The sequence below is a fragment of the Apteryx mantelli genome, chromosome 30 (assembly GCF_036417845.1).
Source record: "Apteryx mantelli isolate bAptMan1 chromosome 30, bAptMan1.hap1, whole genome shotgun sequence".
NCBI lineage: Eukaryota > Metazoa > Chordata > Aves > Apterygiformes > Apterygidae > Apteryx > Apteryx mantelli.
Window position 1 is genome coordinate 6,348,856 of NC_090007.1, and position 25,886 is coordinate 6,374,741.

The 25,886-nt window shown below is 48.8% G+C and overlaps 3 protein-coding genes across 5 annotated transcripts in view; 2 read left to right on the forward strand and 1 right to left on the reverse strand.

Annotated features, from left to right (window-relative positions):
• The window catches only part of RFX2 (regulatory factor X2), a 65,781-nt gene extending 47,592 nt beyond the window's left edge, over positions 1–18,189 (forward strand). For 2 of the 3 annotated variants that reach the window (XM_067312850.1, XM_067312848.1), the window contains 13 exons: positions 2,621–2,802; positions 5,946–6,065; positions 7,378–7,493; positions 8,396–8,514; positions 8,846–8,958; positions 11,067–11,218; positions 12,136–12,233; positions 12,933–13,082; positions 13,511–13,719; positions 14,237–14,390; positions 15,821–15,863; positions 16,024–16,181; positions 16,547–18,189. In XM_067312850.1, coding sequence (XP_067168951.1) covers positions 2,621–2,802; positions 5,946–6,065; positions 7,378–7,493; positions 8,396–8,514; positions 8,846–8,958; positions 11,067–11,218; positions 12,136–12,233; positions 12,933–13,082; positions 13,511–13,719; positions 14,237–14,390; positions 15,821–15,863; positions 16,024–16,133 — 1,566 coding nt within the window. In that variant the 3' untranslated portion in view covers positions 16,134–16,181; positions 16,547–18,189. The remainder of the gene's footprint in view (positions 1–2,620; positions 2,803–5,945; positions 6,066–7,377; positions 7,494–8,395; positions 8,515–8,845; positions 8,959–11,066; positions 11,219–12,135; positions 12,234–12,932; positions 13,083–13,510; positions 13,720–14,236; positions 14,391–15,820; positions 15,864–16,023; positions 16,182–16,546) is intronic. The other variant, XM_067312849.1, reaches the window with a different exon arrangement.
• Positions 18,190–20,150: 1,961 nt separating this feature from the next.
• LOC106491135 (la-related protein 6-like) lies at positions 20,151–22,734 on the forward strand. The gene is made up of 3 exons (XM_067312942.1): positions 20,151–20,465; positions 20,773–20,983; positions 21,590–22,734. The coding sequence occupies exons 1-3, from the start codon at positions 20,299–20,301 to the stop codon at positions 22,643–22,645; spliced, it is 1,434 nt and encodes a 477-aa protein (XP_067169043.1). The 5' UTR covers positions 20,151–20,298; the 3' UTR covers positions 22,646–22,734.
• Positions 22,735–24,383: 1,649 nt separating this feature from the next.
• Positions 24,384–25,807, reverse strand: PRR22 (proline rich 22). Its single transcript, XM_067313094.1, has 2 exons — positions 25,738–25,807; positions 24,384–25,396 (listed from the first exon to the last, which is right to left on the reverse strand). Exon 2 carries the CDS (start codon positions 25,386–25,388, stop codon positions 24,384–24,386), a length of 1,005 nt encoding a protein of 334 aa, XP_067169195.1. The 5' UTR covers positions 25,389–25,396; positions 25,738–25,807.
• Between the last annotated feature and the right edge of the window lie 79 nt (positions 25,808–25,886).

The window sequence follows — 25,886 nt, forward strand, 5'->3', positions numbered from 1 at the left end:
TAAAGATCTTTAAATCTTAACAAAAAGTCGATAGAAATTAGGTTAAAGTACAAATGAAATGGAAATGGTCCCCTGCAATGCTTCTAGCACAAACAAAGCAGTGTACAGCTGCATAGTGATTTTATTGGGGCTTGATCGTAACATAAACAGAAATGAAACTGTAGAATATCTTCTCATTGTTCCAACCAAGGAAAATTCAAAAAGTAAGCAAAATAAGGAATACAAATAGAAAGAATCTTTAATGGTCTCATTTTAAGTGTCCAATATGTTATTACTAATGCAGGGAGAGCGAAAACCAGCTTTTGAAAAATGATTTATACTCTGACAGATTTCCTTTTTAAGCTCTTTTGTGTGTTCCATAATAAAATTCTAATTCAATAGTGGGAGTTCGTATTGTGAAACTCTGTAATGCATGAAGGAATATAAAAAGACACTTGCAGAAAAGGAATACTGAGAGATGAAGGAAAAATTCTAGAAATATCTGGGATTAGACTAAAAGTGTCCAGGATGAAATTTAAATGAGAAGGTTTTACCTTATCTGAATTTTTCTTGATCTAGTAGTATGACACATTTATTTATTTATTTTTAAGGAGTGGAATTAGAAGAGGTTTAGAAGGTCAGAAATAACTGATCAGCGTGCAGTATTTTCCAAAGGCCAAATAAAATAAATGGTTAGAAAAGTGAACCTTCTTAATCATTAATCTTTTAAATACTAGGGATGGGCTAAAATTAGTATAGCTGTGGACGATCTGAAACAGAGCTCCTGCTGGTCTGTTATGTCAAAAACCCTGGGGTCCAATTTTGTTAGAGATAGCTTAATCAACAGGTTGAGCGGTAACCTCAGGGCTGCAGAATGACCCTCCGGGGATTCACAGCAATGTCTCCACCTGCAGATAAAAGCCTGAAGGGCTGCAGATCATCAGTAACCACAGCCTTTAAGGACTGTATGGTTTGGAGTTCAAAAAGTCCTTTATTTGTGAAATACACATCAAACAGCATCTTAGATGGTGTGTGACTGGAGGAAGATGGGAAGGTAACAAGCAGCTCTTTGAAAAGCAGGACAGAGAGGCAAATGACCAAGTGGTGGTGGTTCTTCCAGCCGTGGTAGTCCCTGGTCTGCTCCAAAGCCCACCAGAACTGATAGAAACAGTCATATGAACTGCTGCTGCTGCTTTGGATCAAACCCAGCTAATGAAATGAAATCAAGCTTTAACTGTACAGCTTTGGATTCAGCTCCTCCTATGCAGCAAAAGTTTAAATTTGGATACTGAGTGATAACCACAAAACATATGTTCATAGGTGCAGATAGCTTGTTCTGGGCTGAAAAGTATTTGTACGAGAGCAAAATTGGATGTGAAATACGTAAACTGAAAATAACTCAATTGAGTTGCATATCAGAGTTTTCATTGAACGTTTCAGGTTGGATTTTCACAGTCACTGATACAAAACTCAAGTAATACAGTGATGAACTGGGACCCTAAAGTTTCACCAAGTGACAACAGTAGAAAAGAGCTGGATGTTGGAGTAGCAGTGGGAGGGGTTTAAGCACAGGCCAACTTGTACATCCACGTACATGGTTAAATCCCACTGATGTCAAGACTAAGTTTTTGCTTGGGTACAATATGTGCTTGAATTATTTGCTTCAAGGAGATGATGTGGCCAATATTTTGGCGTCTGCAACCTGAGTCTGTTTCGTCATGAATCTGATGCAAGTGCAACCACTTTGGTGGAGCTGTGCCTCCTATACTATACGCCTGCATATAGATGTCTGGATGTAGAGGGAAGTTGTGAAAACGTTAATCCCAAATGTCCCTAATGACAACAAAAAGTCTCTTACCAAAGCTGTTGATTTTTAATCCCTTTGTATATCTAGTTCCTTCAAAGAATTCACTTAATATAGTACTTATTTTAGTGATACTGAATTTGGCATTTGGCCAATTAAAGGTGACTGGGGGTTTTGTCCATTTGCATTTTAATTCCTGTGCTGCAGTTGTATGCTTCACCTGCCCTTTCAGACTAGCTGGTTATAAATAATTTATATGTAATCGCAAACTTTAATCAACATAAATGTCAAGAGAAGTAAAGTTCAGGCAGTAAGTTTCGAAAAATAGGTGGTAACCCTTCAGATTTTTAAAGTTGGTTTGGTAACCATTAATTTTGTTGTTAACGGAACTGTTGCAAACATGCCAGTCTTCAAATTAAAAAAGACTTAGCAGGACGTTTTGGTTCCCCTGGCATTTTTTTTCATCCTTGAAAGTATCTTAGTATCTTTATTCTTAGAAAACGTGAGTCCTAACAGCTTTATTTTGGCTCTGCAGGAAATTGTCCAAGCGCGGGATGGACAGTGAGATGGGAGGCAGAGTCTGCTTTATGCTGTTGCCGAATCCAACAGCGCTTTTGTTTTATTAGCTTTGGGCTGGGGGTCATTTTCCTTTTGAAAATGCGACTGGCCTAAATATCACTTATATGAATTAACTACCCAGCGTTAAGCTCTCTTGAATTCTTAACGTCAGATAGGTTCTCCTGACATTTAAGTGTTGACACTGTCTTACGTCACCTGCTCCAGCCCTCTTTAGACTTTCACATGTATTTTATTCATTTATGTTTTCCGTGCATAAAGCTCCAGTGGTTGTTGGACAACTACGAGACAGCGGAAGGCGTGAGCCTTCCCAGGAGCTCTCTGTATAACCATTACCTGCGGCACTGCCAGGAGCACAAACTGGATCCAGTGAACGCCGCTTCCTTCGGAAAACTGATCCGCTCGGTGTTCATGGGGCTGCGGACTCGCCGCTTGGGAACCAGGTTGGTATGAGACGGCTTGAGACAGGGGTGGTGGGAGAAGCATCTCACTCCCTTCCCCATCCCATGGCTCCAAAGGAGCAGGGAAGGAGCGTTGCTCTGGGAGAGCCCTGGTTCAGTTAAATGCTGTATTTCTCATCTCGCCTTACCCACTGCTCAGTGGCTGCCTTGGAGAGCGGTGTACGGCTTTGGGGGCATTCATGAAACTTCTCAGAAGATTCCTATAGAAGGAATTAATTAAAACCAAGCGTCTGTTATAGGCACCAATTTCAGGGGCTGCACTTTGTTCTCAAGAAGGCCTTATGCTTTGCAGCAAGGAAAATTGTTGCACGGCTCTCACGTGATCTATATTAAAAAAAAAAAAAAAAGCTCTTGCAACTTCTCTCATGGGTGCTGAAAATCTCCCAAGCATAATTTAGCAGGCTGAGGTTTTTATTTTAAGATCTGCAGAAACAACCAGGCATTATCCTGTAAGGAAAAAAAATTGCTATTCAAAAGCATGTAAGTAATTCCAGCATGTCATGAGGCAAAGCTCCTTTCCGAACGTGAATCAGCAGCACAAGACATTTGACAAGAAAGTTCATTTCGGACACGTTCTGGGTCCTTGGTGACAATATCTTGTGCAGTCACACAGTCAAATGTGATCGAAGCCCGTTTCTTAAGCAATCTAAGAATATTTTATTTTAATCTGGGCTCCTCATTCTTTGATCATCTCAAAAAGGTGAAGTCCCACTTCATCAAGATTGCCACTGTCAGCTGCAGAGTCTGAAAACTCGGTGCAGTTAAGTGATTACTCCTTTGGGGTTTGGTAAAGTCATTCAGTTATGAACGAGAGCAGAGCCGGTGCCCAAATCTGCGATTTAGATGAGCTGTGCACAAGGAGGTGGCTTATTTCAGAAACTGCCAAAGCAGCTGGCTGAATCTGGTGACAGAAACGTTTCTTTTAAAACATCAAAGACCCATATGATGTTACAGGAAAAGTAAAAGGATGCTTGACATCATTTCATGTGTGTCGTCCTAGGAAACAACCAAAATATATGCACAGCTTGTACAGCCGAGTTTGCGTTTCATTTCAGCTTTTAATTTTAAAAAGTAGGTAATACGCTAGAGAAGCAGAGATTGCTCTGATTATATAACTTTTTATAATAAAATTTAAGCTAGATATTTGGGCTTCTAGATGAGAACAAAACCAGATGTGTCTGGAGCATTCCGCAGCTGGAATGTGCAAGCAAGAGTCATCAGGAGAGCGGGGGAGAGTTTGGATTTCTGCAGATCGGTTAAAGTGTAAGCACTCTGAAATAATTTCTTCAGAGGAAAGAAGTTCTTTAATCCTATTAAGGGAGGAAAAATGTTAAGTCCTAACAGCTGCCGTTGACTCCTGTAATTTCTTGTTTTGTGACTTCAAAGATGGTCAGACTTGAAAACAGAAATGGCCCGCAAGTGGAGTTTCTGGTCTATGGCAACATTCTGGCATTTCAGAATTTGTTTTCACTGGAAGCTAGAGTAAAAAAAAATGGAATAAAAGAATCCTTTAGTGGCAATTCCAGAATGTTTTAGTTCAGCTTTTGGTAATGTCACATGCTGTTGTCATTCTTTATTAAGTAGTGAAATATCTAACAGCATTTATTTTTCTTTGTAAAAATGAGGCAATTGATGTTTAGTGCTGAAACTTTTAAATATGTGGATTATATTCCTGAAATAATATATTTTTATATCCATGTCCTGTAATATAAATGTTGGGTGTTTACCAAATATTAAACTTCCCTAAAATTTTGGGCCAAAGGGTCTTGAAGACCATCACTAACCAGGTTTGGGTGACTTTGAAAACTTTGTCATTAAGAAAAAACACTTAAAATTTGCAGGCTTGGAAGGATACAACAGACCTCAATAAATATGGAAATAGCTATCCACCATTATCATCTAAATGAACGAATAAGTAAATACATGCCAATAGTTTTTAATTTGCAGTCACTTAAAATCAGGCAAGACCTGGCTGTTGCAGCACAGGTCATACCTGAGCATTCACCAGTGTGTGTAAAACCCTTCGTTACAGTGATACAGACTAAACAATTCAACAATTTCCCCTTTAAAAAAATCAGAAAAAAGAGAATTCCTGCAACAAAGAAGAAAGGAGGGCTAATTCCCAGACAAATATTCCTTTCTTAAATTTCTCCGGTGTATAGTTTTGCTATGGGAATCACCATGAGATGTAATGTGCCTTCAGACTTTGCCATACGCTGCGAAGACACGGAATCAGCAAACTGTAATTCTAAACCACGCTGATAAGAGCGCTCCAGAGGCCCTGCCGCTCGCTCCCCGGCCTGTCTCCTCTGCCCCTGACAACTTAGCTCAAATTCGTAGCTTTGTTAGCTACAAATTGTCTAAATCCAAATTGGGCCGACTGTCCTCGTGCATCCGTGGCTGCATGATTGTCCTTCTCGCTCCCAAAAGCAATCGTTGAAAAATTCAAGGTTTCCCATTAACCCGGAATTGACACATCTGTCTGATGTGATGGAAAGGCTGTTTTCCTAAACAACATCACAGCAGCTTTCCTGACTGGCAACGGAAAAAGAATTCCAGCCTCTTTTGCTATTGCAAAAGACTTTCGTTTTTTATGAAAACTGAAAATGAGTGACTCCAAACACAGAGCTAGGTCAGAGCCTCTTGCCATGGCTGTGTAGGTGCAGAAAGCACAGAGACATTTTTCTTATCCTGGCTGTCTATTCAGTCAGGCTTGTTTTATCCAATTCTAGGTAAGGATGGAAGTTTTGTTGTTATATAAAATGAATCCTTAAACTCCAATCAAAGGGCAAAGTGTCCCTAGAGGTCTTTTTGTCCTTTTGTTCAGTACCACTATGTATTGTAACACTTGTCTCTTCTTCTCCAATTACCATTGGTTAGTTGGAAGAAACCTTGCCAGATTTAAATGTGGATGTCACTTAACTTTGCGACATGCGGTTTTAAGTTTTATGGGGGATGATGGCATTCATTAGTCCAGCCATTCAAATAGCTCTTGGCAGCAAAGAACCATGTGCTGTAAAAAGTAATGTGTATTGTCAAAAGAAGCCTAAGAATAAATCGCAGGGCTGTGATGTCACTTCCACTGAGTAGCTGCCACTGAGCAATTTCACCACTGATGCTTCCAGGGGCAACTCCAAATATCATTATTACGGGATCCGTCTAAAGCCAGAGTCTCCACTGAACCGCTTGCAGGAGGACACCCAGTACATGGCAATGCGGCAGCAGCCCATCCACCAGAAACAGAGGTAGGTGCTCCCAGCTCCTCGGAGCTGCTGCAGGACCGGGTCCTTGCCCCCAAAAAGCCAGGTGGGGGCTTGGGACTTAGCTTTGCTTGGGAGCAAAGGGAGCCCATTGGGACTGTTCAAACCCAAGTGACACTCAAGGGCTGAAGCACGTAGCTGTGCTGTAAAAGAACAGGATTGCAAGGTACTGGTTAGTCCAAGTCCCTTTCCTGCATCCGTGTGTCTCAACAGTTTTAGGACCTCAGCTGTGGAGTTATTTGTGCCTGATCAGGGTAAGGGACTTGTGTGCTTGCGTTGGTTTGGGTTTTTTTTTTTCATGCAATGGTGTAAGTTAAACTGTGGCACGGTTAGTCTTGTATCTGGGTAATTTTGAGTAAAAACACACCGAGCAAAGGAATTTGGAATTGTTTCTTGGAAGCGTTGATGCTTCTGGTTCTCGCCGGAGTGGAGAAGGAGTGGAAGGATATATTTCTTCAGTTCCCAAACAGAAAGCAAGCATGAAAGTAGGCTCCAGAGTCAATAGGAGACTGGGTTCACACTCTGACTTCCACTCCAGCTCTGCTTCTCTCTCTCTCTCTCTTTTTTTTTTTTCCCTTTGGTGTCCCCTCAGGCAAATTTTTTAACCCCTTTAATCCCATCTCAGGGAATGCTTTTTCAAAAGGAGACTCTCATTTGCACCTAAATAGGTAATATAAACGGCCAGCCCTCAAAATGCTGGCCTTGAGTTTGCCTCAACACTTGCTAATCCCTGAAAGTTTTGTTTTCCAGACCTTAGCAGTTATTTAGCAGAAGTTAGTTTTGCATTAAAGTTTCAAACCACCCTTGGTGTAGCCCAGTGTGGGTTTGCCTTGCTTACTATGAGAGCACGCTCAATAATGCCGCTTCAAATCTTTTGACCACTTGAGATAGCAAAGCTGGCCAAACTTTAATACTAAAATATAGAACTACAAAAATTAATTGGTGGATTCTGTTTTATAAGCATGTTAGTTGTGAGCAGCATGTGTTGAAGCATAAGTGCTGAAAGCCTTAAAGTTTGAAAACTGTCTTCTTTAGACAGTCTGGTGTATTGCATAGTAACAACTGATTAAGCATTTATTTAAGCAGCTGTAAATATTTTCAAACTATGTATAAATGAGCAATATAACGTCATATATTACGTGGTCAGTGCATATAACTTCTTAAATAAGAAGCGCTATACAGCACAGTGACTTTTTAGGTGTCCCTGGTGTTCACAGTGTGACTGTGTTGCAGGTTGTGTGTGTGTGTGTGTCTGCTCGGGTCTGTGTATAGCTACCAAGCTGTGCTCTAAATACAGGTATAGACCAGCACAGAAGATGGATGGCATGGCAGAGAGTGGATCCAACAGTAGCCTGCACACTACTCCCGAACAGTCAGTCGCTGCTCAAAGTCAACATCATCAGCAATTCATAGGTGAGGAAACTGTTTTAATGTATTAGATATCTCACTTTGAGGCTTCTGATTTAAGAGGAAGGCTCTCTCCAGTGACTCCCAAGGACCAAGGAGAAACACAAGCCTGGGACACACAGCAGGAGCAGTCATTTATCAATTACCTTTACAAGTATTTGGAGAGCATTTCAGCAAGCTTTTAAAAGTCTTTTTTCCTTGTGCCATCGTCCTTCAGTTCCTTCTAAGTCTGTTTCTAATCAGGCCAATTTTTACCAAATTGGATGGATGGAGTAGAGGTCTCAAAGCCTCAGAGTCCTGAAGAGTGTTGTTAAAATAGGCAGCCTGAGAGAGGAGAGTGACAGTTCGTTGTGCCTACAGGAGAAACGGCTGCAAGGTTTATTACACTTCAGGAGATCCATATGAGCCCATAGCTTGTGAGATAAATTCTCCAGTTTCGCTGGTCATGGACCCGCTTGTTTCCAGAGTCTCTAATAGTGACACAAAAACCTGGCCAGCTCTGAGCAGTCTCTGAAACACAATTGCTCCTGATATGTCTGCTAGCCAATTAATTTCTGCATTGTACTCTCAAAATACCAAAGGGATGTTATTCAGGCTTTGGAGAAAACCTAATGGGCAGCACATTAGACAAGGACAATGTATTCTTGTTTCTTTTCTTGCAAAGAGAAAGGAAGCATTCTTCTTGCCACATGGAGTAAATGGGCCCCGGTTGTTCACCTCTTGCCCAGTATAACAGGATGAATCAGAGAGGTGCTGGATTATCAGTCTCATTTCACCTGTTTCATCACCGGTTATTTGAAATGTGAAATATAGCCAGCAGCCACTGCAACATCTTCTACTTATTTATAGGCCTGTGTAACTGGATGTTCCTAACTTTCACCGTCTTTCCCCATCTTTCTTTTCCCTAGATGTAACCCATGTCTTTCCGGAGTTCCCAGCCCCTGATCTAGGTAATGTCCTCTTGCAAGAAGGGGTCACCATGAATGATGTCAAAACCCTGCAGCTTCTTTACAGACGACACTGTGAGGTGATTATTTTGAATATGTTCAGTCAATTCATTAACTGATATGGGGCATAAGTCAGGTGCCTTCTCCCACATCCTGCTCCCAGGAGCCGCTAGGGTATAAATGGGAATGTTTGATTTGTTACCTGTTACAAGTATTGCACTGTTTGTTTTTTTTTTATTTATTATTATTATTGTACGACCTTTTTTATATTATGCTGATTATTAGAACAACGCACTTTCAGTTGTGTTTTCTTGTAAATTATTTAACCTTAATGGCAGAGCATGAAATTTATGCTCAGACTGTGTGACAACACACTAACAGCAGCTAATGAGTTGTGTTCTTTATCATCAGGCGACTTTGGATGTTGTAATGAACCTTCAGTTTCATTATATAGAGAAACTGTGGCAATCCTTCTGGAGTCCTAAAACACCATCTAGTGATGGCTCTACTACCCTGCCATCCAGGTACACCGTTGTGCTTTGATTGTTTCTGAATGATCCATTTTTAGTGGTATTTTATCTTTCAAAAAATGAACCGGTTTCAGCTTCATTAGCCATTTTAACTGCTTTATAGGACTTGGGAATATTTACTTCCCTGCAGAATCATTATAAGGAGTTTCAGGTCAAATATTGTAATGACCGCACAAAGTGCAGACCTCAGAGGAAAGCATCTGCTCAGATGGTTTTATTATTTGTCTATGTGACATGCCTGTTATCTGCTGTAGAAAATATTAATCCAAACTGCAGAGAGCGTTTGGATGAATGAGAATGGGTTGCTACTTTTGTAAATGACCAAGAGGAACGGCAAGTTACAATTCGTGCCGTATATAGAATGACATCTCCAAAGTTAAGGTTTTTAGTGACATCTGGACTCGCTCTCTTATTTGGGTCACTATCAAAGTTTTTAAGTGCCGCGTGTCTTGAGGAAGATAATGACAAACTAAGCTGCTCTGATCCCAGCTTTTGTAGTCTTGTCTGGCTCATTGTTATTGCCTATTCTTCCTCCTTTATGCCTTGGTAGTCTGCTGCCAGGAGACAGGGGAATGGAAATAAATGAAAATAGAAAAAATGGAAAAGGCAAAGGCTTCTTGTTAAAAAAAAATTTGTATTGAAAGTCTATATTGTCCATTTCCACTGATCATACAGGGGCTTCAGATACTGCTGTTTTGTATTCAGAAGAAAAACACTAAAAGTTTGGATAATAAGGACATACCCCATAATAATCTGTAGAATATGGCCCTGTTGTCCTCCACAGATATTATCCAATGGTTATTTTGCTGCAAAGAAACACTGTAGCTGTGTTTGGTTTCAAAACCTCTTTTACTTAAGAGTATATCTACAAGGCATATTGCAACAGGATGGAGAGAGCTGGGCTAGATATGAATAGACTCACTCGGATACTGGAGGCAGCATTTCTGCAGCGCTCTGTCTAGACTAACTTATCTTGCCTTTAAGGGTGTGTGCTCTAGCACCTCTCCATAGTCCTGCTAATAATCAAGATAGGTTAAATAAAACTTTCCTCTCCCTTTTATATATACAAATATAAAAACAAAGTATTGTCAGAGTGTCAAACTACTTGAAAGCATTAGAAAATGCAGAATATGATTCTATTTAAAACAGGATTGAGGTACTTGATGGCTAAGTTTTACATATGAGTGTTTTAAGATTATGCCAGTAGAGTACACTTACTGAAACAGCTCAGACAGGGAAGAAATAATATAAATACCTCTTTATTGTAAGTCAAATATCTTGGCTCTAATGGTTTTGATGTAATGCATGGGGAAAGTCACCTGCTACCTCCCAATTTCCAGCGTAGTGTCATAATAGTTCTGATTTGATGCTATGGCAGTGCGTTAAGGTTGTGGTTTTCTCTGCTTGCTGTTTAACCAAATGTTTTATGCCTTAATCACGCCAAAAAAAAAGTTTCCATATGTCTATAAAGTGAAATTAATGTGGGCTTGGTTGACCTCATTCAGTTGGAGACGATATGCTCTGTTCTCATCACGACACCAATTAGCTTTTTCCTTACGAAACCATTCAGTGTTTAAATGTGCCAGACGCCTCACAACTGTTTATAGTATCTGTCAATACTGGTTCATCTGCTCAAACAGCATTTGCTCCAAAAATTTGTCACCACTGTCACAGTCGAGGAAGGCTGTAGCAGAGGAGAGAGATGTGAAGGGTTTGGAAGGTTTTGGCTCTGTCCAGAGGAACCAACTAGGCTTTTGCTTGCCGAGATGACCGTGCTGAAGTACAGTTCCCATATATGCATGAGTGTGCGTGCCTGTGTGTGTGTGAGAGGCAACCTGGGCTAAAGAAGGAAGAAGCAAAGGAAGTCTGGCCAAGCACAGGAAGATGTAGGTTTGAGGTAAAACTGTGGTCACAGCTCTGACCCTGTGGACAGAGGAGCTTGCAGATTCAGAGAAAGCCCTGCACAAATGATCAGGCATCCCCTTCTGAAGAGAGACATGAGTCGCTTTTTCCACTGAAAACTGAGGTTAGAAATACAGAGGAAGTGTAAATGCACTGAATGAAAACCTGGTTCTGATGCTGCCTCCTGCTTCCTCCTGCAGTGAAGAAGAACATGAAGGGACCCTCCCAAAAGATAAGCTGATCACTCTGTGTAAATATGAACCTATCCTCAAATGGATGAGAAGCTGTGATCATATCTTGTACCAGGCCCTGGTGGAGATTCTCATCCCTGATGTGCTCAGGCCAGTGCCCAGTGAGTATGCTGCAGCCACAGTCAGGAGGCCGCAGGTGGTCCTGACCCCTGCTCAGCTCCTGCTCTTTGCCATGTTGCTCCTGAGTCACAGGATGCTGCGTGTGATGAACAGACCTGTGACTCACTCTGGCTGGCTACCACTTGCCACGAGGGTTTCCATTCTAAAAGCCATTTTAGATGATGTTGTTTTGAATACGAACTTATGTATTATGGCAACAGCAATCTCCCTTCTCCAGCACTGCTCTGCTTAGACTGTAATTTGTGGCTCCTGGAAATTCCAATGCCTTTTAAAATTTGGTTCATGGCATATCACATCTCATGAGTGGCTATGAGTCAAGGTAAAAGCATAGGCTTAATGCACAAGCTGTAGTAAGCATTGAGATATTTCCTTGGAGATAGTAACTTTGTTTATGTAGGACCGCTGTGTCCCTTACTGCACCTCCTGGAAATTTGGGGTCAACTTTCGTTTGGGAGTTTAGTGATGGAATATAGAAGATTTTCTCTCTGATTTAGCTCCTCACTTAAGTGCATGCGCCAGTCTCCCCAAGGATACATCTCAGCCATAGACTGGGCTGAGCAGTGCTGTAAAGTCATGTCCCTCTGAGCTGCTGTTGTCTGTGAAGATGCTGTTGAGCAGAAAGCCCAAGGAGTTATACCTGGGTTTTGGGGACTTGGAGGCTGGGTCCTTGGCTGGGTTATATGTGTTTCTTAAAGAACAGACCCTAACAGTCAGGAAATGCTGAGATGGGCCATGAATAAGAAAAGGAGCATTATGGGCCCCAGCTGACTCCCATGACACTAAACAGATCTCAGCTACCAGATCAGGGGATGTGATTCCCGCAGGAGCCCTAAGCTAGAAAGCTGGTGTTTAAAGACAATTTGGAAAGGCCTTGCTAACTCTGCAAACTTCTTTGCAGGCACTCTGACACAGGCGATTCGTAATTTTGCCAAGAGTTTGGAAGGGTGGCTGATGAACGCAATGAGTGATTTCCCTCCGCAGATTGTCCAGACAAAGGTAAGCTATGGGAGCGTGTTGCAGGTCAGGCATAGGAGCTGACAGGGTGTGTGTGTGTTGCAGTTTTCCACAGTGGTTGGAAAGACACTGCTGGCTACATGTACTCCAGACTGGCATGGTGTAATGGATAGTTCTGAGCCAAAATTAGCAAGAAGGATGGGGACAAGGAGAGCAGCTTCTTTGTACCAGAAGCTGATAATGCTCTGTACGCTGAGCTGGTCCCATGTGTTGAAATTGCAGATAAAACTTTCTGCAAGAAGATCTCTGCACTGGAATGAAACTCTTCCACTGTCTGTGGAGGACACCCCATAAACTGAATGGCATTGCATAAATTGAATCAAGCATCACTTCTTAGCCAGTCCTGCTATTGATTTTTAGATTTGATCTAAGGCTCCTACTCCCCCCTGCCTAAACCTGCAGGTTCTTGCAGCCTGTTCCCACCCTCCTGGTCCAGGAAGCAAAGTGCAAAAACCTGTTGTTAGTTTAAAGAAAAGAAATGCATAGCCTGGTCTGTGGGATGCAAGAGATGACACAAAATGCTGCTCCAGAGTGCTGAGATGTGTTTTAGGCAGCAGCATGAGCACAACTGTGCAGGATGCCACAGCTGATGTGGACTGCATGATTGAGTCTGGTGTTGCGAAAAGTCTGCCGTTGGGCTCCATGATCCCTGTTCCTGGTGTCCACCATGCTCTGTTACAGGTTGGGGTGGTGAGTGCCTTTGCACAGACGTTACGGAGATACACGTCCCTGAACCACCTGGCTCAGGCAGCTCGTGCGGTGCTCCAGAACACCTCCCAGATAAACCAGATGCTCAGCGATCTCAATCGGGTCGACTTTGCCAACGTGCAGGTGACTTATACTATCTTTTCTGTGACTTACAGTATCTTTTTGGAAGCTGTGTTGTCTAGAACAGGGACTCTTAACGGGACAGTTTGCTAGTAGCCAGCATCTTATTTCCAAAACTAAAAAACAGTTAAATGAACAATTTACACGTAAGTTTTAAGTGTTACTTTTCCAGATATGTGTTCAAAGAATGCTATTTCATTCTGAATAGCAGAGAAAGTACTAAGGAACTTATATAAGAAGTACTGCTACCAATAATAATGTAGTTATAGTAGTAATATTCTGTGGTCTGGACAAATTGGAGAAGCCCTGATTCAGAGCTGGTTGGAGTCCTTGCCCACTAGACGTGAAGTTCAGTTCCTGGGATGGGATGCACCAAAAGCTGTGAAATGGCAGGCTTTGCACATGTAACCATGAGTCCTTCTTCTGAGCAGGAGCAAGCCTCGTGGGTGTGCCAGTGCGAGGAAGGCATGGTCCAGAAGCTGGAGCAGGATTTCAAGCTCACACTGCAGCAGCAGAGCTCTCTGGACCAGTGGGCTAGTTGGCTGGATAATGTCGTCACCCAAGTCTTAAAGCATCATGAGGGCAGTCCCAGCTTCCCCAAAGCAGCCAGGCAGTTCCTGTTGAAGTGGTCTTTCTACAGGTACATTTTCTTTCTTTTGGGGGAGATATTTCTGCATATGGCTTAGGGCATGTAGATAACTCCCTTGGCAAAGTTCTTTACACCCGTGCACCTCCAGTTAATTGTCTAAATTGTTCTCTCCTGGTACAGAAGACAGACAGAGCACTGGAACAGGTTGCCCAGAGAGGTTGTGGAGTCTCCTTCTCTGGAGATGTTCAAAACCTGCCTGGACATGATCCTGTGCGACGTGCTCTAGGTGACCCTGCTTGAGCAGGGGGGTTGGATTTAGATGATCTCCCGAGGTCCTTTCCAACCTCAACCATTCTGTGATTCTGAAAGTGTTGTGTGCCCTGTACCTTCATGGGGTGGGGGGTAGGATGCTCCACTAACTAATTTCTTAAAGTGCTTTGAGACTCTTAGGTGAGAGGTAGAAACAGAGTGCCATGCGCCATGACACCTTCAGGGTCAATAATTCACATCAGCCATGATGCAAATGTAAAACACATCCCAAATGTTTTGTTTCCTGACCATTTTGCAGCTCCATGGTGATCCGTGACCTCACCTTGCGCAGTGCTGCCAGCTTTGGTTCCTTCCACCTAATTCGCCTCCTTTATGATGAATACATGTTTTATCTGGTAGAGCATCGTGTTGCCCAGGCAACAGGGGAGACTCCGATTGCTGTAATGGGAGAGGTGAGAATTGTTTATTCCCTAGTAACAGACCCAAACTAAGCTGTGTTTAAAGAGGCATCATTGATTCACAAACCGCACTATGCCCTGAATGTGTTTTATAACCATCTTTGCTGAAGGATTTACTGAGTTGTTTTAAGTGCCTGGTGCAAGGGCCTAACTCCTTGTACCTTGTCCTTCCTGGCTCACTGATACTGGAGCTGATGGTTTTTGAGGCAGCTGAGCATCACCTGGGCTCCAGAGGTCTGGGGGAGGAAATGGACCTTCCTGCAGTAAATCTGGCACTTGGCTTGTAAGCAGGCCCCGTCCTGCCTTTCTGAAGTGCCTAGACTTAAAAGACTATAGTCAACCTGTGAAAGCAATATAGAAACCACCATTAGATTAAAACTGATCTCATTTCCTCCTTGCTGTTTTCTTCTGTCTTGCTTCCTTCCTCCTTGCTGTTTTCTTCCTTCTAGGTAGCTCATGTAGGGGAGCTAGACAAATCAATTACATGCGTTTTGCTTTCTCTTCCTCTCCCATTAGCTCCACACTGTTGCATTGAGTCAGCCATGCCTCAAATTCACACTATTCTCCACAAAACCTCTGTCTTTATTGATATTAAAGAAACACGAATGGTAGAGTGTGGCTTCCAGCAAAACCTGACTGGGAAGCTTTCATCCTTCAGGCTTTGCCTTTTTCATTAGACTCTTGTAATATTTCCGTGCTCCAGGCGGCGGCTGATTCTTCAGAGCAGAAGAGAATGAATCATGTCCTTGCATTTCCATTGCTTGTAGTGCTTTATTACTCCTACTGTCTTCAGTTCTGCTGCTGCCCCATTTTGCATGAGTATGCAGCATTATTGTTAGAGTAATTTAGCGTTTCAGACCTCATCACAGAGGGAGACAACAGACCTCCAGAACCATATATATCACTAGCTCTCTGGTTACACTTGGCACTGTGGCCTTGCAAGCCAAAGGACTTTTCTGAAATGAATGAAAACCCTTTGCATGGAGCTCTGCAGAGCTGGAGTGATGGTGGAGTCCCAGAAGAGGTGAATAGCTGGCATGTCTGAGCAGTTGCCTGACAGATGCAGAGGGCTGGACAAGAGACACTATCCATAGTGCTGTGTCCTGGTTAGGGCTCTGTGGCAGAACTGGCTTGGTCACGACCTGGGAGGCAGAAAAATTTCTCCTTGTTCCAGAGCTAGATTCTGCCCCGGATTTTTGTGCACAGTGTTTGCCCAATCGTTTAAATGGGAGCCACAGACTTGCCCCAAAACATGGTTTTGGTTTCGCGCTCGACTCTTCACTGCCAGCACTGCTGGTGCTTGTGGTTTCTCCTAAGGGCTTCCAAGCCGTTCTAACGAGCACCTTAAATAGATTACGACTTGCAGGTCTGGCGCCTTGGGATGCCGTAATCCTCACTCACCCTGTAACTCCTTTCTCTTTCAGTTTGGTGACCTCACATCCTTGTCCCCAACACTGCTGGACAAAGGTACCTCCTCTCCCCTGAGGGAAGTCCTCTTGGGTCTGGGTTGAGCCTGAATCAATGTGGGAGGGGGAACCCTGTGCTGGCTCTTCCGCTCTGCTCTGTTGGGAGAAATGACCTCTCCCAGTCCACTGACGACCCTGATGGTAAGACCTGTCCTTTGCAGATGACATTAGTGACCTGGGGAGTGAGGTGGACACAGATTCCCGGAGCATGGGGGAGCCGCTTGTGAAGCGAGAGCGCAGCGACCCGGGACACTCGCTGCAGGAGATCTAAAATGGGGACTTGGCTTTTCTCCAGCTGGACGAAGACTTCCGGAGCCAGGTTTGACAGCCTCAAGCCTGAGTCTCCCCATATCTGCATTATTAGTGCCTCTTAGTTTCTCTTTATGTTTACTTCTGTTTGAGGAAGGGTTCCTGGTGGTGAGCCCGGGTGGGTGGTGGGAAGGGACTGCAGACTGTCCATGCAGGAAGAACATGCAGGACACCTGCTGTCCTCCATCTCTCTGCTGGTAGAAGCAGCACAATTGCTGGGTGGAGGGTGAAGGTCCAAAGTCTGCTAAAAAGAGAACAACGCCTCCATATTTAGCAATGGATCGGATGTGCCTGGTTAGGAGAGGCTGTGCTCAACCAGTCAGGCCTCTTTGGAGCAGCGTGAGTGAGGTGGGCAAATGAGGCTTTCTCTTTCAGGGAAAGTGGTTTGGGTTTCTTCCCCACTTCTCAGACTTCACTGTGATACAAACTTGAACCAATCAGTGCCCAAGAAGGAAAAATACCTGACCTTTCTCCTACAGTCTTGCAAGACAAGCTGTCCTGGCTCTGACTTTGCCAATTCGTTCGTGCTGGGGGAGAACAGCAGAGCACAATGTTCTCCTGTACCGCCTGGGGAGCAGGCTCCAGGCCGTTCACCGCCCCAATGCCTGCAGCATGGTGCACAAACACACTTTGGGACTCAAGGACACAGCATTCCTACCAGCGCTCCTGTGTCCTGCCGGCTGCGCTTTTTGTGGGTGATCTGCGAATGATCCCGGGACTCTGTCAGGCCAACTCCAGATACCAAAGGACTCAGGACATGGCAGCTGGTCACCAAGCTTGTTCCTTGTGCCCTGATGCCCACAGTCACGGCGGGTCCCATCCTCACCAAGGCATCCATGCAGAGGGGAATTAATCCTGTATCCTGGGCTCCCGGCGAGGTTTTCATGCTTGACGTCCAGCTAAAATACTGAACGTAGGGCGCAGCTGGCCCCGCACACGGGCCCGTGGCTGGAGCATGGACAAGGTGTGAGAGTGCAGTGCCTTAGGGTGGGCTGCTTGCCTGCTTTCCCCGCCGCTGTGGGTGAGCCCGCGCAGCGGTGTGTTGCTCAGACCGAGGTCAAAACACAGCAGCCGTGTCCCATGTAGCAGGGAGGGACTCTCCACGGGGCCCGGTGGCTGGCGGTACGCTCCACACTACAGCGGCGTTTCCCTTTGCTGTATCGCTTTGCCTTCTCCTGCCTTGTCGTTGTGGTGGCAGCTCCCCGCGGGGGTCTCTGAGCTGGGGGGGCCTCGGCTGTGGTTTATTCACCCTTTCCATGCCCTGTGGGTTTGCCCAGTATCATGGACAACAGGGCAGAAGGAGAGTGGAAATCCATCACCAAGCCAAACCGCAACAGCAAACGCAAAACCCCAGTGCAAATCTTTCTGTGAATAAATGCCGTGTCATAAATAGCTTTTATTATTATTATTTCTAATGATGTTTTATACCAGTATTTGATGTGAGCTTTTCCAGGGGCCTCGTGTACATTTGCATATCAGAGTATATTCTATCCAAATATAATATTTACTCATTCAAAATGGTACTAAGGTAGCTGTGACACTTAAAAAAACAAAAAAACAAAAAAAAAATTGCTAATGGAAAGTAAAAAGAAAGTGTGTATAGTGGCACATCTTTCCCTCTTACTGTCCTGTGCTGTTGTCTGTCAGGGTGATGTTTGTCTGTAAATGTCTCCTATCAAAGTAGCAGGAGAGAAATGAGAAAGCTGGGTTTATTTTGTAAATAATAACAGTGAATACTCCCTGGTCCAGAATTCGCACTTCAGATCCTGCTGATGAGATAAGATGGTCTAAAACCAACTGAGCAACCAAGTCATAAACTCCCCCCGCTCCTGCAGTGTGACATTAACTTCAGCTGGTGCATTGGCTCTTCTTTGCAGCCGCGACCGACCGAACCCAACCACCTCCTGCTTGCCATGGACGTGCAAACGAGGTGCTCTGGAGCTGTGCAGCACAGTGCAAGGAGTCTGGATACCCACCTCAGCCCCGTATGCACAGCCCCCCCCAGCTAAACCTGAATAGCAATAAACATATATCAAATGCTCAGGCCTGTACTATAACTAATTGTCGTGGTCCCGTTTCTGCTTCAATCACTCCAAGGCGATGGCAGCAACTGCTGCTCCAGTGCCATCTCATTAAAGCAATTTTGGCCATGGGTCTGGTGTCTGCAGGACCTGCTGAACTGCAAGCAGACAGCCAGAGAGGCAGCTTCACCATGAAACAGTGACTGGTTTGCAGGGGTGACATGCCCATTATGCTGGGTTTCACAGCGAAGAGAACAGGCTGAAAGGTCAGGCCGTGGCTGAGCGCAGGACCGTAGGAGGCATTTTCTAACCACAGCTGCCGGCCTCGCTGTGGAGGAAAGGGAGAGCGAGGCCTGGATGCCACCAGTGCCAGATCTCTCCTCAAATCCCTCTGAGAAGGGCACAGTTTAGCCACTCTCCCCGTGCATCCTTCTTGCTCACTTCCCTCTCCCTCTGGTTTATGCCAAGTCTTGCAAAGCCTTTTTAAAGCCCAACTTTGTAAGGAGGAGGACTGGATCAGCCTGTGCCCCTTCCTTCCCGATGCTGAGCCTCAGGAGGCTAGAACAGACCAGTCTGTCCAGGGTTGTGTCCCCCTCGCTCCCTAGGGCTGTGCGATCCCAGTGCTGTCAACGTTGGGCAGCATCCGCTGCCCCTGAGCACAGCTGGCTGCAAGGGGAAAGCAAAGCGCAGCTCCGAATGCTCCTGGTCAAAACGTGCACGGAGCCCAGCTTTGGCTTGCCGCTGGCTCCATCGCCCCTCCTTGTTGGTGGTCAAATCCCTGGAGGGATTTTGGTGCAAAGCCTCTGCGGGCTGGGACAGGGCTGGGGAGGTGCTGGGTGAGGGCAACAGGACCCTGTGCTGGATGGGGGAGCCCAGGCTGGCTGGGAGACCATTTGGGCGAGCTGTGGTTATGGTGGTGCAGGGTCACAGCTGGGGGAAGACGTGCACGTGGCTCAGGGTAGGCTGTCACGGAGCAACGTGGGCAGAGGGGCTGGATTCCTCCATAGAGTGTTTTGGATTAAGCCCTGTAGCATTTTGTAGCATCCCACTGCAAACTCAGCTGAGGTGGGTCCTTGGTCTGGCCTACCACCAAGTGCCACCTCTGTGACCAAGGATGCTGGGTGGCTGCTCCCAGCTCCTCTGTCAGGCCCTTGGCCGCTTCTCTGCTCCTAGGACTTTCTCCTCCACCCACCATATCATCATCGGGCGGTTCAAAACCAGCGGGGGGATGACACCCAAGAAAACAAGGTGCAAGCGCGAGGTCCCAGAAGCAGTGTGACACTGCTGGTGTCACGCTGGAGGGCCGGGAGCCCTCTGCCAGGCTCCCCTCCTCAGGCTGCACAGCCCGGGCTCTATACGGAGCAGCCCCACGTCTCAGGGCCAAGGCGTTTCAGCACAGACTGTGGCCGACCCAGGTTGGAAATGCGGTTTCAAGAGCTCAGGGCAGAGGTGCAAAGAGCCCACGGTCTCGAGGCACAAGGAAAGCTCAACTAAACCTGCATGGGTGGATGGGCTGCTGGGATCAAGTCCTCCGGATGGCAGCTCTGCCTGGGACCAAACCCTCCCTCCACCTCTGGGTGATGCTACTGTCCTTGCCCAAGCCAGGGAAACTGAGGCACAGACCGAGACGACTCAGAGCAGTGGCTCACTGCCTGGCTGGGCCCCATTGCCTCCATGCCGGCCCTGCCAGCCCCATGGCTCATGAGGCTCACCTGTGACTGCTTAACCTGCAGACACATTTCACCTGGCTGCCGGGGAGCTCCTCTGGGGCAGTTCTCTAAACTCCTGTGGGGGCCCTTTCTGTGGGGTTTGGGCTGCTCTTATAAACCAGCAGCCTGACAGTCCCAGGGGCTTTTTCTTTCTTTTTTTTCCCTCTGTCTTTTAGGAGCTTTAGCCTGGAGGTGGGAGGGTTGGTGCCTGCTGCCTGCAGGTCTCTAGGATGTAGTGGTAGGAGCTTCTGCTGTGTCCTCAGCCCTGCCCAGCAGGTAAAGGGGCAGCAACCAGCTCAGCTCTCCTGTCCCTGGGCTGGGGTTTGGGGGCTGCTACTGAAGCCAGGAGGTGTCCCAGCTCTGTCCTTCTCCTGTGTGGCATCCCAGATGAAGGACCATGTCATCGCGTAGCTCTGTGGTGGCCCTGGGGCTTGGCTCCCAGCCCAGCTGTGGCACCCCTCTGCCAGTGCAAAGGAGTTCCCTCCCTGAGCTGCACCTCCTCCCACCCCGGAGCCGCTCGCTTGCCCTGCTTGGCCAGGAGGACTTCTTCGAGAGCTTTGATGGGTAGGTGGTTGATGCCATGGCAGTGCTGAGATGCATGGGGAGGGGACCTGAGCTCCTCCCGACTTGCTTTGCATGTGTCCCCAAATGAAAGCACTTAACACCTGCCTCTTAGCTAGGGTGGGTTTGGGTTCATGGTCTAGAGCTGGGAATCCCAGCACCTTGCAAGATATGGGCTGATATCGCTTCTCTGTGGCCTGTGGTGCCCCTAGCATCACTGCTGACTGCACTGTTGTGGCTGGGACCTGGCAGTGCTGGACACCCTGAAGGCTGCTAGCTCATGCCCATGTCTCTGCTGCTCTCCTCTCAGGAGCTTCTGTGATGTGAACGATGCTTTGGGGGCTGATCTGTTTGACTGCGGCTACTCCACCCCTGACCCACAGCTGGTCAGGAGAATCGTGTCCCAGGTGGAGTTTTATCTCTCAGATGAAAACCTGGCCAAGGATGCCTTCCTTTTGAAACACGTCCAGAAGAACAAAATGGGCTTTGTCAGCATCAAGTTGCTGACATCCTTCAAGAAGGTAGGCAGTGTGTGGGAGCTAGATGTGGGCTGTGCATGGAGGCTTTCTGGTTGTTCAGCTATGCTCTGGCTCTCTCTGGTGCGACCTGCTGGGAGGTCTGGACCCACTTGGGCTGTTGTCCAGGTGAAGGAACATCTCTAGGGCTGGAGATGCAGTGCCGGGGGCTGATCTCTGGCTTAGATGTGCTGCAACATTTCTCCAGGTCTAAGCAAGCCTGGGCAGCCAAGGAGGGTGACCAAGGGAAGCAGTGAAGACTCGGTCTTCAAACCCCACCAGTGCTGAATCCAACCCTCTGCTAATGCCCCTTCCAGGCTGATCTCTGAGAATTTCCCTTATGCACCCAGCCTTGGAATGAAAAAGCCGCAGGAAAATCCTGGCTGTGTGAAGCAAATGGAAGTTGTGGCTTGTTGCCAGAAGAAGCCACAGCCTGTGGAGGCCTGGGGAACTTCTCATGCAGGCATGCTAAGGATGCTTGGGTGAAGGGGGGGGGTGTTGTCCTGCTGTGACTGAAGCTTGAGGGTGTTGCAGCCTGCCTAGACTGTAGCTTTGGGGTGGTCCTTGTCTGAGAAGTCTCAAAGGGATGTAAAGGCCACCACTCTCTTGCAGGTGAAATACCTTACACGAGACTGGCGGCTTACGCTCTACGCCCTGCAGTTCTCGGAGCTGCTGGAGGTGAATGAGGAAGGGACCAAGGTGAGACGGAGAATCCCTATCCCCGAATCGCTTCTGAGCATCCCGCCCAGCAAGCTGCTCTTGGCTTGGGACCTCTTGCCCCAGGAGCAGAGTGTGTTGCCGCCGCTCCAGAAGAACTTCATCGAGACCATCACGAGGATGTTCAGCCCATTTGGTGCCATCGCCTCCATCCGCATCCTGCGGCCCGGGAGGAAGCTGCCCTCGGATGTGAGGAAGTACACATCCCGCTACCCAGAGCTCCTGACCAAGTGCTGTGCCCTGGTGGAGTACGAAAGCCTGGAGAGCGCCAGGAAAGCCTTTGAAGATCTGAACCACCAGACCCAGGGCTCCCCGGGGAGGGAGAGCATCAAGGTGGTCCGTCTTTCCGGTAAGGGCTCCAAGAAGAAAAGCGGGGCTGAGAGGGAGGCAACGGAGGACATGGAGCTGGCAGACAAGCTGGGCTGGAAGCAGCAGGTGGCTGCGGTACCTGAGAAGTTTCCGTACAGCCTCAGCGAGTCCCTCCTCTACAGCTCTTCGGAGTCAGACAGCACGCCAGCGTCCCCACCACTGCTCATGCACAAGCTCCTCTCCACTCCGGGCTGGCCCAGTAGCTCCAGCTTCAAACCCTGCTCCTACTCGAGCCCCTACTCCGGCTCCCTCCTGTCCAGTAAAATCTTCCCTTCCCTCACTGCCGAGCTGGGAAACGGATGCTCCTATGGCCTGAGCTCCAGCCCGGAGACGCAGAGGTTTGCTGACTACGGCTGGGAGAGTGGAATGGCTCCGGGCAGCGCGTGGGCCCCTTGGCGATGTGGCCTGACCTCCAGCCCTTCTCTGGACCCCAAACCTCTGCCCTGCGATTCTCCAGCGGGGAAAAAGGTGCCCGACTCCTTTGGCCTCCGAGCTGGGGTGATCCGCCTGCCGCACGGGCCGGATGGCACCAAGGGCTTCTACAACAGCATCGGGAGAGGGAAACTTGTCCTTGGGCACTAGGGCTCCTTTACGTTGAGTTTTTGGGGGGATTTTTTTTTGGTTTTGTTTTTTGTTTTGTTTTCCTTCCTCTCTCAAGCAGTGTAATTCTCTTTGTGGCCCCTCGGCTATCTGCGAAGGGCACAAGCCCAGCCGGTCGGGGCTCGGGAGAGCTTGGGGGTGAGGAGGGTGCTCGAGGCGGGTCGGCTTGCAAGGTGAGATGCTGAGGAAGCGGAAGAGCCATGATGTGCTGCGCTTGCCCCGCTGCGACCGCTTCTGCCTAGATCCGGACTGTCGCCAAGCCATCCGAGCTCACTAGCTGGGACTACCCTAACGAAGGGGCCGATTCCCTTATAACTCCCTGAGCGACAGGTTCCTGATAACAATGTGCATAGCTCAACCTGCACCTGCTGCGAGCAAGACCCGAATGGCTCTTCCTCTTCCTGGCCCATGCCGTGGCCTCCAAGCTCAGGCCATCCATCGCCCAGGGGCTGGTGCGCCGCCGGTGCCACGGGCGCGTGGGCTGCGGCAGGGGAGCGCGGCGTGGGCTGCCGCGAGGTGCCTCGGCCGCGTTGGCGCAGAGCTGTGGAGCTCCAAGGCAAAGTAGTCAATAAAGAGAGATGAAGTATTCCAGGCACTTTCTGGCCCATTGCAGTGATTTTTTTGTTCTATTGCTTCTTTTTTCCCTCCCCAGTTTTGAGGACACTGAGAGCCCCAGCCAAGCAGGCTGGGTGGAAGATCTCTTCCTTCCGAGTGGCTCTGTCCCTGGGGGTATGAGGCTTATTTTGCTGGAGAAGTGAGGAAAAGGATGGGTGATGGGGCTACGGAACAGTGCCTGGTGGCAAATAAGGGATTTATTTCCCAGAGGCTTTCAAGCAGGGCTTTGCACCTCTGTCTGTGCCCACGTCGGAGGTGAAGTCCCTAATGCTCAATGCGGAGGTGCTGCAGCCCTTGTCCCGGGTGGGGGGGGGGAGGGGGTCCGTGCCTGACAGGTGACTCTGGTTCCTGCGAATCTGGCACTGTCTCCTCTGCTGAAGGGTGAGGCTGCTCCGGGCACGGTGTGCGGCCTGGAGGGTGCCGGGCTCCTTCCCCTCTTAAATGCTTCGGTGTTTGATGAAAGCTCTCTGGGAGCAGATGCTGGCTCCACGGAGAGCTTCTTGGAAAGCACCACCACCACCCCTTTCCCAAATCCCATCGTCTCTTCCCTTATTTTATTTTTTTTTCCAGCTCAGCTCTCCCTCTCTGGCCTCTGCATCTGAGGATGCTCCCGGGGCTGCCACTGCTCTGCTCCCTCCCTCCCATCCCTGTCCAGGACCGGCGCTGGCAGCCCACGCTCTCGGCCGGTGCTTTAAGTCAGGGCTGCGTTTCGGGGCCTGGCGGGTACCGGGGGCTGGTGATGCCGTGAGGGGGCAGCTGGAGGAAAGCCCCAAATAATACCAGGGAAAGGGCTGCTTTGCCCCAGGATGTTTTTCAGCAAGATGAAACAAGGGAATTTCCCACTGTTTTTTTTTCTGTGAGATCCCACTGCAAAGGGTCCCATGCCTTGTTTCCAGGGGACGGGGGGCCCCTTGCTGCCCAGTGGGACACAACAGCCCTGCTTTCAGGCTCGGTGCCCCGGAGCCACGCTCCCAGCCCCCCTTGGATGCAGGCACAGAGGCTGTTTCTGCACAAATTGCTTTTAATAGAAAAAGGGATGGAAACACCATTCTCCCTCAGGAACTGCCACAGCTCCTCCGGCTCCTGCCTTGTCTCTGCACTGGGGCTAATCCTGCTCTCCCAGCCCGCCGCCACACAGGGTGGATGTGGCTACGTACCCGCTGCCGAGCTGGCTGTCTGCTTTCGGCAACGAGTCATTTCCCTCCATTCCCTGCCACCTCTCTTGCCCGCTGTCAGGCTGGGCCGCGCCGTCCGGGGGCAGCTGCGGCTCCGGCCCCGCATCCCAGCCTGGCTCCTCGGGGGCCGCCTTGACGGCGTAGAAATAATCCATGCTGAGGATGGCATTGAGGATCTCCGGCACGCTGTAGTCGGAGGAGAGCAGCTCCTCGGGCAGCCAGAGCGAGCCGGTGTCGCCGGCCGCCTCCTCGCGGAGGAAGAAGCTGTCGGTGCCCGGGCGCTCCCCGAGCCTCGGGCGGCCGCTCGGCTCCTCCCGGCCCAGCTCAGCAGCCAGCGAGCAGTCAAAGAGCTTCATGGCGTCCTCCAGCAGCACCTTCTCAGGGAGGTCGGCAGGCTGCTGACCCACTGGGCTGCAACCTGCCAGCCCTGGGCTTGCGCCGCCGCTCCACGCCAGGGGCTGCAGGGGCTGACCGGTGGCGGTGGCATGGTGGCCGGTGATGTCGGCGGGCGCCGGGGCTGCTGCCGAGTTGGCCACAGGCTTGAGCTGCCCTTCGATGTGGCTGTAGCCACAGAGCGGCAGCTCGCTGAGGCCCAGCGCCGGCAGTGCCAGCAGCAGCGGGGCAGCGTGGCCATCCCCGCTGAGCGCGGGCGCCCCCGGGAACGCTGCCGCTGCCATGCCCACCCCGTCCTCCGTTGGCACATAGGGGGCCACATACTGGGGGCCGCCAGGGAGCTGCTGGTAAGGGGCGAATGGGTCTGGCTGGCCGGCAGCGTGGATGTATCGCTGGGCATCCAGGAGGAGGGCACCAGGTGGAGTTGCCGCGGCGCCGCCGCCGCCGCCGCCGAGCTTATAGACGGGCGACTGTGGGAAATTGGTGGCGGCCCATTCGATGTGGTAGATCCGGGGGTCGAAGAAACACCCGCAGGGAGCCATCTGCAGACCTGGGGAGCGAAAGCCCCGCTCAGCCTCGGGGGCCCCGGTGCCGAAGGATGTCCCCAGCACCCGCGGGGCTCCCCCAGGGCCGCCCGGCGCGGCGCAAAGCAAGTGAGGAGCTTGCAAAAGCGCTCGGCTTGCCCGCGGCGGGGTTAATGCCGGTGCATGGCGGGACAGGGTGAAACACTGTGGAAAAGGGGAGTTTGGGAGTAAGGAAGATGGGAACCACGCGAGCGAGCTCCAAATGATAAGCAAATTAAATGGGAATGGCAGGCGCCGGCTGAGCCCGGCCCAGGCGTGGGGTGCCCCAGCCCCAGCCGCCCGGCCGCGCTGCCTGCCCTGCTCCTACCTGCTGGTGGTGCCGCCAACGTCTCTGTCTCGTGGCCGGGCGGTTGGTAGAGGTTGAGCGAACCTGTGAAAAGCCAGAGAGGGGAAAATTCCCATGGGGAAAAAGGTCCGTTGGGGGCCGCACCCCCCTCCCCGTGCCAGGCGGCCGGC